The sequence below is a fragment of the Entelurus aequoreus genome, linkage group LG09, assembly GCF_033978785.1.
Source record: "Entelurus aequoreus isolate RoL-2023_Sb linkage group LG09, RoL_Eaeq_v1.1, whole genome shotgun sequence".
Taxonomy (NCBI): Eukaryota; Metazoa; Chordata; class Actinopteri; order Syngnathiformes; family Syngnathidae; genus Entelurus; species Entelurus aequoreus.
In genome coordinates, this window is record NC_084739.1 from 34,244,114 (window position 1) to 34,257,525 (window position 13,412).

The 13,412-nt window shown below is 37.4% G+C and overlaps 1 protein-coding gene across 1 annotated transcript in view; it reads left to right on the top strand.

Moving 5' to 3' along the window:
• The window catches only part of LOC133656976 (cadherin-23-like), a 379,926-nt gene that overhangs the window by 248,853 nt on the left and 117,661 nt on the right, over nt 1-13,412 (top strand). The window contains exons 12-13 of the mRNA XM_062057866.1: nt 10,588-10,737; nt 12,052-12,210. Of these exons, the coding sequence (XP_061913850.1) occupies nt 10,588-10,737; nt 12,052-12,210 (309 nt within the window). The remainder of the gene's footprint in view (nt 1-10,587; nt 10,738-12,051; nt 12,211-13,412) is intronic.

Here is a 13,412-nt window from a genome sequence, read left to right on the forward strand (position 1 = left end):
ACAATTCAATTTGCTCTGAAAGAGATGGGACAGAGCATCAAATTATGCCTAACGAGGAAAATCAATCACAGAGGGTGCAGATAAGCACACACTGAGTCAAGTCTGTTTTAGGCGCAGAAGCCATTGAGGTGGAATTTGACAGATAACTGCAAGTCTAGTGGAGAGGGAAAAAGGTGGCGAGGAGGGCAGAGGGAAAAATGGCTGAAGTAAAAGGAGGCTGTGAGTATAGCCAGTAACAAGTATCAAAAAGTTTGATGAAAGAAGCATAAAAAATTAATTTTAGTGAAGCGCTGCTGCATGGAATGACTTAGTAGATGGTTGCATTGATTATCAGGGGTGGGCGGTACGTTCTACGTTGAAAGGAGGAGACCTTTTTCTCTTGCCTGTATTTGTTTGATCTCTAATAAAGCTCACCAAATCAGCAATTTTTTAGATTCACCGTTTTATTTATTTTACAATGTTAAAGTTAAAGTTCCATTGATTGCGTGGGTGTGGTGAATTCTGTCCTCTGCATTTGACCCATCCCCATGTTAACCCCCTGGGAGGTGAGAGGAGCAGTGAGCAGCAGTGTGCTACGCGCTCGGGAATCATTTGGTGATTTAACCCCCAATTCCAACCCTTGATGCTGAGTGCCAAGCAGGGAGGCAATGGTCCCATTTTTTGTAGGCTTTGGTATGACTCGGCCGGGGTTTGAACTCACAACCTCCCAGTCTCTAACCACAAGGCCACTGAGCTGGTGTGATTGATTGAAAAAGAAGAATATAGATCATCCCGGGATGGAAAACGAACCAAGCAGTTGGTCAGCAGGAAAGGATCTGGTCTCTCTCTTCCTCTGCATCCATCATGAAGTCCGAATCACGCTTAGGGCAGCAGGGCTCCTCTTTGAACTCCAACATCAGACTGTCCTAATCTTCATACCATAGGCTCTATCTTGTTGAACTTCTTCACATTGTAATGTGATCTTCAGCATTCCTTAATCTTTGGATGCTCTGATAGATAGCATTGGCTCAAACTTCCTGCCAGCCAAGTGTTTATGACTGTGACCCGGAGGTTACCATGAGGCTAATTACATTTCAAAGGAATACATCTGACACAATGGCCGTTTACACTGTACACCAAATCGGATTTTTTAAAGTGACACAGATCTGATTTTTTTTTGTTAGTGTAAATGTTCCAAAGTGCTTCAAATCTGACATCTCACATCAAATTAGGACCACATAAGAGGTAGTCCGAATCCGATTGGAATGTGATCTTTTGTTACTTCGGTCAAAACGGCAACGCGACCTGTATTTGACTTTTTCGTCAGCTTTGGATACTTCATACTTCATCACAACATCGGGTTTCTGACACTGCTTCCTCATCAGTGTCTGGTGTGTAGATTGGTGAGTGAGAGCAGCAGCCGCGGCTGGAGAGGAACGCCCGTGGGCGTGTCCAGAGGCGCACTCAGAGGAGCGCACTGAAGAATGCCCAGCGTCATGCGTTTGAGCTGTAACACCTGTATCTCAAATCTCCAAATGGAATTAATGGAACTTAATTTAATAGGTGCTTGCCACCCCAAAACAACACCCTTTTAACATATAACATGATGTCATTTAAAAAAGAAAAATAATCTTTCAGATAAAAAACATTGTGTGGAAAAACAATACAATATAACGTACTTTCAACAACTGTAGTAGTTTTATGAAGTAATGTAATAATAATGTACAGTATTTAACTTAGAGAGTGGACTTCTATGGTATCTCTTCCAGCTAATTCGCCATCAAACACACCATCGGCAGTTTTTCCTTCCCGCTCACACTTTTTCTTCCCATGGTTGGAAAACAAAGTTATGTCTAAAGCTGTAAGCTAATGCTAGCGAGTAAGATCAGATGTGGCTCTTATAGGGTTCACTGTGACATTTGCAATGCCAACTAATGCTTATAACTCAAGTTTTTGCTTGCAACTTAAAGCATACTATTTCGCCGGGAGACAGCTCTTATCTCAAAACATTTAAGTTGGGGCACTCTTTAGTTGAGGTACCACTTTGTATGAATATTATATCCTTTTAAAGCCTTTATAAGCCCTCCACACATCGTTCACACACACTTCTAAACACTTTCTATGCACTTAAAACACTTCATACATTCTAAAATCTTTAATTTAAATGACTTCTCAAATCTTAACATACTCAATGGCAATTTAGATCCTGTGATGCACTCAGGCCGTAGCTAGTGAACCGTGAAGCGGCGAGGAAACACGGTATACAAAAGCAATTACAATTTTGTACAAAAAAAACAATCCACCAACATTAGGAGAAAATATACACAGATTAATGTTCTTTCTAAGTGTTAAATGTTTTTAAATTAATGTATTTCAAAAATGTGATTACCATATTTTCCGGACTATAGATGTACGCCAAAACCCACGAGAAAATATATGTTTCCATACATGAGCCGCACCGGATTATAAACCACGATATATATGTGGTGAATTTAGTTATTTACACAAAAATATTTTGTAAATATTTATTTCCATTCCTTAATTGTTTCCAAACAGTGTCTGAATTATGACAGTTGATCAAACAAAACAGCTGAACCCACTAGCTGCGTAAGCTAGCTCTCCAATCAGCTAAACAGACTGAGTAACTCCACGGCGACATCTTAGTGAGTTTTAGGAATTTGTGAAACTAGAACAATACAAACAGAATCCCATATTAAGGTAATATTACTAACACAGACACTCGTAAACTTGTTAGCATATTAGCTAATGCTAACGATGCTAGCTTGATTACATTACTATAATAGGTAAAAATATGCACGAAAACACTGGTATATACATCACACAAGGGACAGTTTAGTAAGTAATAATTGTTTTAGGTATATTGTAAAATTTACAAATGTTGCATGGAGTGATAAATGAAGACAGGACAGCACTTGCACTTCTCGTTGAAAGAGCTAAGCAGAATACAAAACTGTAGAAATTCACCCAACAGCACCATCAGTGAGCAAACATGTCCAAAAGATGGCACCGTAGTACTAAGAATAACACACAATTTCAGTGTCTTTGCATATCCATCCATCCATTTACTACCGCTTCTCCCTATTAGGGATTTCAGGGGGGCTGGAGCCTATCCTAGCGGCACTCTGCGAAAGGCAGGGTACACCCCGGACAAATCACCACCTCATCGCAGGGCCAACACAGATAGATAGACAACATTTACATGTTTTATAAAAGCTATTTGCATTAAGGCCGTCAGCAAAGAAAAAATCCCTAAATTAGCGTGTTATAATGGTTCAATGCGTAGGAAAAAAGTGGCGGCTTATAGTCCACAATTTACGTTAATTATGGCTTGCATCAAAACATTTCAAATGAGGATTAGGGCCAAACAAAAAAGGGTACAAGATTTTAGGAGTAAAAATGTTGAATGTTCTGAGATTAGAAGCTATCACACTAATACATATAGCACACATCTGGGTTAAAGTTTTTTTTGTTTACTGTACAGTTTAGCATGTCTTGAACTACTGATTTTTGCTCATTTAAAAAACAAAAAGGTAAATAGTATCAAAGTCTATTTTTCTGTTTGGACACCCCTGGTATAAGGACTTTGGAATTATGGCAAAATATCCTTCTGATACTTCTTTAGTGCATGTTTGTGTTTTGCATAACGCTGACAAAAGAAACAGATTAAAGACAAATGTCCACTGCAGAGGATGCTGTTTTTCAGGAGGATATGGCTTTTTCAAGTGTGTTGCCCTTTTTTGGAAAACCTTTTTAATTGGTTTTGCACGTTTACATGGAGCTAATTTCATGCTTCACTTTTGTGTGGAAAGAAATGTTGTAATTGATTTACTGTGTTTCTCTTTAAAAAAAAGAAAAAAATAACACCTCCGCTCCGGTTTCACTTTAAAAAAAATGTCCCAAAATAAAATCCTTATTTGCACTTTGGAAAAGGAAACAAGTGGCAATTGTAGTTGTCAGTTCATGAAAGTACGTTAAAGAGTTAACTACTGAGCTCAGCTGAGCTATGTTGCTAACTGTTGCAAACCGACACAACAGTACCTACATCAATCAAAAATAAATAATATGAAATATATGTGCATATAAAAGCCTTAGATAGATACCTGGTCCCCTCTTAATTTGCAAATTAGTTAATAAACGCTCCTGGCCACTGTATGTGAAAAGGATTGTCTGTCACTGTGTTGCATGGTTGCTGTTGGCGTGATCCAAGAATACAGAGAAGGCGCGAGACGTGCAGGTAGATGTTATTTTAATCAGGTATCAGGGAGGTGGTGAGAACACACAAGTTGTGCGGGAACTCGGAAATGTAAAACATACACAATGACATACAGGAGACAATGAACCGGAATCTGCATGCAGGCAGATGCTTGCTATAACCCTAACTAAATGGCCTTCCCAGTGGTTGAGTCTAATCAACAAGCCTGGGCAGGTGTGTATAATTAGCACTCCAACAAGAAGTCGGAAACAAGGGAGGAATAAGCGCTGACACAGAAAACAAACACCAAACACAGGAAGAATATAATAAAACTAAAACACCCATGAAATATCATGACATTTGCAGCAAGGTGCATCAGCATACAATCTGAATTACCTGAGAAAATATCTTATTTTACAGCAATGTGAAGTTAAGAGCTTTTGGCGAGGAGTAGATTCAATAGTTTTACATGCAAAACTTCTAGTTGTTTTGTGGTTTTGATGCGTTAAACCCACTTGTCAGTAATGATGTGGACTCATTCACACGCTGCTGCTCCCGAAGGATTCTGGCATTCCTGTAGAACAATGAATTATAGGCACATGTTTTATTTTGGAGCCTGTGACACAACTGGTAGTTACCCTTCTTGCATGGCTGTTAGTTACTCCTCCCTTCTTATGCTTGGCTGGCGTACATAAAACTTTTTTTTTTTCCGCTGGAACCTGTCAACTAACTTTGTGGATGTCACTTATGACAGCATACTTTTATCACGGGCTTCTAGAGGCAGGAGCAAATGGACGTGCAATTATATTTATGGGCAGTTGGAAGTGACATCCCTGCATATTGGATGGTCTTTTAAGTAGGAGCCATCAACCGCAATGGTCCTCACCGAGATAAAAACAAAAACAAGGGGGCTATTTTAGCTGCCAGCATAATACCAATCGACCTGTGCAGTTGTCTCCTGCTGTCTGCCACAGTGGCGATCTGATCGGCCAGCCTGCAGCTTTTAAGAGGCCAGAAGGGCTCCTGAGACAGTTCCTTGGCTCAAGGCATCTACAGACTTCAAGGAGGTGTGATGTCATCTTGACCCTGCCTGTATTTATATTCATGCTTTTGTACTAGTGGGATTATTTTAGACATGGGGTAGGTGCTCTTTTTATAGAGGTTACTTTATAGCGGTTATAGAGTTTTTCCACACCATAGGTAATCATTTTTGAAACAATTCTAACACCGAAACCACCTCAATACTGCATTGTTTTCTCAATCAAACACTATCCCACATAGATTGGCACCATTTAGTGAGCCAAAAAGCAAATCCCAGATGGATGTGTCTGTTTTTAGGTAGATAGTCATGGTTGTCATCAGTCATCACGACGTGTCCCTCTGCTCATAAAACTGGTCTAAAATGTTTGAAAACAAACTTAATCTTCTACTTTGATATATGTGTCTAGATGTAGAAAAAATGTAAAATCCCTTTGGAGACTATCCAAAGAAACTGTCCAGACAGAGGCAGTCTAAATGAGACTGCAGCACAACATTGCCATTATTACTTATTACCAATACAGTATTTGAATGTCACGATTGTACCAATTCACGCAAATTCAACCACTCCCCGCAAATGATGCCCGGCCTAGCAACTTTTATCCAATGCCCTTAACTTTTACGGTTGTTTTGGCCAGTCAGCATTATTTTTGCCAGTAAATTTATATATGAGTGGCCAACTGTCTAATCACAACTTATGTTTGTTTCTTGTGTAGACAAAGCAAGAACAAAAAAGTGTAACAGTGTAACAACTCGTTACTGCTCAAACGACACAATTGTCGTCCTCCCACATAGCGCAGAGCTAATTCCTATGGAAGTAATAATGTAGCAAAATTATTTGCAAACGAATGTATGTACTAAGGTTGTACGGAATACGGATATTAGTATAGTACTGCAATACTAATAAATCATATTCGGTACTATACCGCCTCTGAAAAGTCGGCAGTGTTTTAGCTACTTCTAAATCATTAATCCTTGTCTCCATGGCGACAAACAAGGTACGTTTCTTACAAGTATCATCCCTGCAGGACGAGGAATAGCTAAATATGCTTCACTACACACCATAGCTCACCAGCGTCAAAATGTAAACAAACGCCATTGGTGGATCTACACCGAACATCCACTGTAATGATACCAAGTACAGTAGCGTATCTAGTCGATAGTACTATGATTATGTCGATATTTTTTGGCATCACATCTTCTTCTTTTGTTTTTTTTTAAAATTTGTACTATGTTTATGAACTCGGGAAATACGTCCCTGGACACATGAGGACTTTGAATATGACCAATGTATGATCCTGTAACGACTTGGTATCGGATCGATACCCAAATTTGGGGTATTATCCAAAACTAATGTAAAGTATCCAAACAACAGATAAATTATAATTACATTTTAACAGAAGTGTAGATAGAACATGTTAGAATAGAAAGTAAGCAGATATTAACAGTAAATGAACAAGTAGATTAATAATCCATTTTTACAGTTTGTCCCTCATAATGTTGACAAAATAATAGAATGATAAATGACACAAAATATTACTGCATACGTCAGCAGTTAAATTAGGAGCCTTTGTTTTCTTACTTTCTAATAAAAGACAAGTTGTCTCGTATGTTCACTATTTTCTTTAAGGACAAATTTGCAATAAAAAACATATGTTTAATGTACCGTAAGATTTTTTGTTAAAATAAAGCCAATAATGCAATTTTTTGTGGTCCCCTTTATTTAGAAAAATACAGAAAAGTATTGAAACAATTTTGGTACCAGTACCACATTATTGGTATTGGGACAACACTAGTGTGTACTAATTTGTGTATATCAATCTGAGTGTGTGCATCGTACATCGTAACTTGGTTTCACAACACACATACACACCTACTTAGTCAGAGGCGTAGCATAAACATACTTTTTACGTTTCCCTGTGTAAATGATAAATACAGAAACGTTGAGGCATGTTGCAGCTGACCTGATGATAAACTAGTTTAAGAAGAATGTTTTTGTATTAATAATAAGACTACTGTACTTTTCAGTTTGGTAAATATTAACTATTGTGTGTGAAGTCCTAATTGAAGAATTATGCCATCAAGTTCAGATAAACAATGTGATGGTTGATAAAATGCGGATGAAGTATATAGCTGACGAAGTGGAGTCCATTTCTCCAGGTTGGAGTTGGACACATACTGTAGCTAACGACGAAATTCAATGAAAAGACAGCAATGTTACTACAGTATTAGCATAGAAAGATGAGCATGATGGAACAACCCCCTTCACATTTCTGACTGTCCCTCATATATGCCTGCCCCGTTGCATCATTAAAATTAGCCAAAGAAAAGTCCCTAATATTTGTACTCAAATGCAATTTATTGTCAGAATGTCATCCAGGAACGTTTTTTTAAAAGTTTTACTTCAATGTATGTCATTTATTTGTCCAAAACCTGGTTAGAGTTTTAACTCAAGTTTCAGGCTTCTATTTTGCGTTACAGGTGCAGATAATTGCACTACTTAAAGGCCAAGTGCTCTTTTGTGTCGTTTTACCATTATCCGCCGAACTATAAACCGCAGATGTATACTGTATGTTGTGAAATGAGTTATTTGCGCAAAAAATATTTTTGTAAATGTTTATTTCCATTCCTTAATTGTTTCCTAACAGTGTCTGTAACATGGCACTAAAATAGTTGATCAAACAAAACAACTGAACCCACTAGCTGCGGAAGCTAGCTCTCCAATTAGCTAAACAGACTCAATACCTCCACGGCGACATCTTAGTGGGTTTACTGAGGAATTTGTGAAATTGGAACAATACAAACAGAATGCAATTATAAGGTAATATTACTAACACAGACACTCATAAACTTGTTAGCATATTAGCTAATGCTAACCATGTTAGCTTGATTACATTACGATAGCGCGTAAAAATATGCATGAAAACCCTCTATAGACATCAAACATGTGACAGTTTAGTAAGTAAAAATTGTTTTAGTTATATTGTAAAATTTACAAATGTTGCATGGAGTGATAAATGAAGAATCAGTACGAGTAGAAACACTATGGGCGTCCGGAAAATGGAACAATACTTATACTTTTTGTTGAAAGGGCTAAGCAGAATAAATTAATGTAGAAATTCACCCAGCAGCACATCCAGTGAGCAAACTTGTTCAAAAGATGGCACCGTAGTACTAACAATAACACACCATTTTAGGGTCTTTGCATGTCCCATACCCCAGTTCAGTCATACCAAAGACTATAAAAATGGGACCCATTGCCTCCCTGCTTGGCACTCAGCATCAAGGGTTGGAATTGGGGGTTAAATCACCAAATGATTCCCGAGCGCGGCGCACATTGCTGCTCACTTCTCCCCTCACCTCCCAGGGGGTGAACATGGAACAATACTTATACTTTTTGTTGAAAGGGCTAAGCAGAATAAATTAATGTAGAAATTCACCCAGCAGCACATGCAGTGAGCAAACTTGTTCAAAAGATGGCACCGTAGTACTAACAATAACACACCATTTTAGGGTCTTTGCATGTCCCATACCCCAGTCCAGTCATACCAAAGACTATAAAAATGGGACCCATTGCCTCCCTGCTTGGCACTCAGCATCAAGGGTTGGAATTGGGGGTTAAATCACCAAATGATTCCCGAGCGCGGCGCACATTGCTGCTCACTTCTCCCCTCACCTCCCAGGGGGTGAACATGGGGATGGGTCGAATGCAGAGGACAAATTTCACCACACACGAACAATTAGCAGTTATGTTGTTGTTGTGATAGAATTTACACACATATATATATATATATATATATATATATATATATATATATATATATATATATATATATATATATATATATATATATATATATATATATATATATATATATATATATATATATATAAATTGCTATTATTAGCTAACCACATGTGTTACGTACTCACGTAGCTACGTCACTACGCCCTAGAAGCCGGAAGAGGGCGGGATATGCTGTGTAAAATACATTGGAATGTCAGCGCCCTCGAGACATCTGAGTAAACGTTGCTAACAGCCCCTTTAAGTTGAAGTTGAGTGGTAGTTTGTTTTTGGTGACACTTAGTGGGCACAATTATTATCATTAGGTTTGACTCATGTCCAACTTTGCACAAGTCAACTGCTTGTATCGGAGGTTATGTTAGACATTTTACATGCACGCCGATATCATCCCACACTTGTTTTTTTTGCAATATCGTATATTGTCACCTGGACTTATGATTTCAAAGCAAGGTATCTATTAGGGTTGTACGGTATACCGGATTAGTATAGTACCGCGATACTACCAGTAATGAATCATAATCGATACTATACTACCTCTCACCTAACATCCACTGTAATGATACCAAGTACAGTAGCATATCTAGTCAATACTACTATGAATACGTCGATATTTTTTGGCATCACAACATCTTCTTTATTTTTTTTTTAATTGATATTATGTTTATAAACTCAGGAAATATGTCCCTGGAAACATGAGGACTTTGAATATGACCAATGTATGATCCTGTAACAACTTGGTATCTGATTGATACCCAAATTTGTGGTAACATCCAGAACTAATGTAAAGTATCAAACAACAGAAGAATAAGTGATTATTCAATTTTAACAGAAGTGTAGACAGAAAATGTTAAACGAGAAAGTAAGCAGATATTAACAGTAAATGAACAAGTAGATTAATAATTCATTTTCTACAACTTGTCCTTAATAATTTTGACAAAATAATAGAATGGAAAATGACACAATATGTTACTGCATATGTCAGCAGCTAAATTAGGAGCCCCTGTTTGCTTACTTACTAATAAAAGACAAGTGGTCTAGTATGTTCAGTATTTTAATTAAGGACAAACTTGCAATAAGAAACATATGTTTAATGTACCTTAAGATTTTTTGTTAAAATAAAACCAATAATGCAATTTTTTTGTGGTCCCTTTATTTAGAAAAATACCGAAAAGTACTGAGTATCGAAATAATTTTGGTTACGGTACCAAAATATTGGTATCGGGACAACACTCGTATCTATTAAAAAAATAATAATAAGTATGAGGCAATGACACATTTACATTCATATACAATATATTCACTGTAACAACTGGTCATCTGAGAGCAGTCATAACTGCAATGTGGCCCTCAATGAAAATTAGTTTGACATCCCTGCTCTATGGAGTAGTTAGACCCTCCTCATAAATAAGGTATATTCCGTCCAACCATAAATCACAAAACCAGTGACTGTAAAAGCACACTTTTATCATCTCAAGTATGTAGAAATTAAACCTCTTTTGTTTGATTTTCTAAGTCTAACTACCGATGTTAACTGTTTTCTTTACTCTGGCAGGGCGTTAACAGTATGTTCCAGGTGTTCCTGACGGGGAACAATTCCGACTATTTCACCATCTCCCCCACGGCTGTACAAGGGCGTGCCGACATTAGGATGAGGGTTGCCATGCCCTTGGACTATGAGCGCATCCGCAGCTACAGTTTTTCTGTGAGTTTGAAGACTTGTGTATATAATAATACACTGTGTACATCTTTCTGACACATCTTTCTGTCAATCAGCGTCCTCTGCAGTGGATATACAGTTGTGGTCAAAAGTTTACATTTACTTGTAAAGAACATAATGTCATGGCTGTCTTGAGTTTCCAATAATTTCTACAACTCTGACATCTGACATCACATGGACAAAGATAAGACCTTCTGGAGGAAAGTTATGTGGTCAGATGAAACAAAAATTTTGCTGTTTGGCCACAATACCCAGCAATATGTTTGGAGGAGAAAAGGTGAGGCCTTTAATCCCAGGAACACCAGAGAGTAAATGGGACAATGAAAAAGGAGGATTACTTCCAAATTCTTCAGGACAACCTAAAATCATCAGCCCGGAGGTTGGGTCTTGGGCGCAGTTGAATGTTCCAACAGGTCAATGACCCCAAACACACATAAAAAGTGGTAAAGGAATGGCTAAATCAGGCTAGAATCAAGGTTTTATAATGGCCTTCCAAAAGTCCTGACTTAAACATGTGGACAATGCTGAAGAAACAAGTCCATGTTGAAAACCAACAAATTTAGCTGAACTGCACTAATTTTGTCAAGAGGACAAAAATTAAACCATTAGCTTGTGGATGGCTACCAAAAGCACCTTATTGCAGTGAAGCTTGCCAAGGGACATGTAACCAAATATTAACATTGCTGTATGTATACTTTTGAGCCAGCAGATTTGGTCACATTTTCAATAGACCAATAATAAATTCATAGTTCAAGTTTTTTGTCCTAAACAGGTTTTTTTAATCATATTTATTTGTATTATATATAGTGATGCTCCCAATGTAAAAGTGCACTTTCAATGTTACGGGCATTTATAGGAAGAAAGAATAAAAAATACAATTGTTTTTAAACTATGTTCCCTAAAAGATGAATTGATGCTATAAAGTTGTATTTCATTACTTGATTAATTGAACAAATAATCAATAAATTACTTAATTAAAACAATTATGGATAGCAGCCCTACACATGTCCACTGCAGATGAAACTGGTTCTCATGAAGATATAACAGGTTAACAGTTGGGCTCCACAAAAAAAGAGAGAAATAAAAAGTTGCACCTACTAAATCATCTGACCTCCATTTAAACAAGACTTGTTTATCAACAAGACGGCATCAACAAGCATCTTTATTATTAAGTATATTTCAGTTGTCATTTTTTCAGTTGTGTGGTTTCATTTTGTTCTCCTTGTTTGAACTAAGATTTGGTAAGTCAAAAGCCATGAATTATTAAAAGTTCCTTCTTTTTTCGTTGTTTTTTTCTAGCTCTATGCCAATGAGTCCATGTCGGATCATGTGGGATTTGCTCGTGTTTTCATTGATCTTATCAATGAAAATGATAACAGACCCATCTTCAGCAAATCCCTCTACAATATCAGCCTTCCTGAAAACACACCCAGTGGTACCTCACTGCTTCGTATCCTGGTAAGTGAATGGGGAGGATGATGAAAACTAATTTATAAACATCTATGAAGCACTCGCGTTTGGAATGGAAATGAGTGCAACCACTTGAGTAATTTTGTCTTAAATCTGTTTGGCTTCCCCTTCATGTTTGTAACGCAACTTCCTTTTTATACTGATGCTCTTCTTGAGGCCGACCTCCCACTTTTTAGTCGTGCTAAGGATACACAGGCTTAACTGTGTGTAAAGATATTGGGCGGGAACTAAACCAACGGATACTTCTACACTGCTAATGACCCAATTCAAGCTTATATACTACGAGGGATGTGCCGATCAGGGTTATTCTATATTTAGGGTTATTTTGCCGATTCCCATCACCCATGATACAGAGATCGGTTAATACCAATATCGATACTAATCACATGTTTTAACTGTAAATGTTTCAGTTTTATTAGTGCTATTGGCAGTTTAACAGTATCAACACAATATTTAAACTAGTTCCTTATTGTCTTGTATTACACACAATTGTTTGTTACAATAATATAATGACTAAAAAAATCTACTACTAATTTAAATCCTTTGATTTTTACCCTCAAAGCCCTCCCGTGTCCAGAGAATTGATCCTTGAGTTTGTAAACATCAACATAAACTAAAAATTTGATTTTGTGAAAATATAAAATATCAATCATATACTGATACTACCCTTGGTATCGACATATATGGATTGATCTGCCCTCCTTACATGTTGTGTACTGACTGTGACAATATTGACTCACCAACAGTTGTTATATTATCTTCTCTCTAACTGTTAGTAATCCAATTGATATTGTCATGTTAATATCTGCTTACTTTGTGCTGTAACGCTGTTCCATTTACACTTCTTAAACTTTACTGGTCACTTTTTCCTTGGTGTTTCAAGCTAACTTAATGGTTAGCTTAGTATCTGGCATACCTTCTCCTGGCTTGCTATCGATGCTAAGCCTCGTCCTCCAGCGATAATGAATGATACTTGATAATGATACCTAAAAAATGCAGTTTATTTGCCATTATCGAGGTGATTATTATTATCTTAGGGGAACAGCTCCACAATGTGTATGGAGACTCATGATTATCTGCTCGCCGCCTGTCAGCCAAGGACTAAGAATAAATCATGTCAGCCAGGGGGATCGGCTTTTGTATTCAGCATTAAAGGGCAACTGCACTGTTTTGGAATTTTGCCTATCACA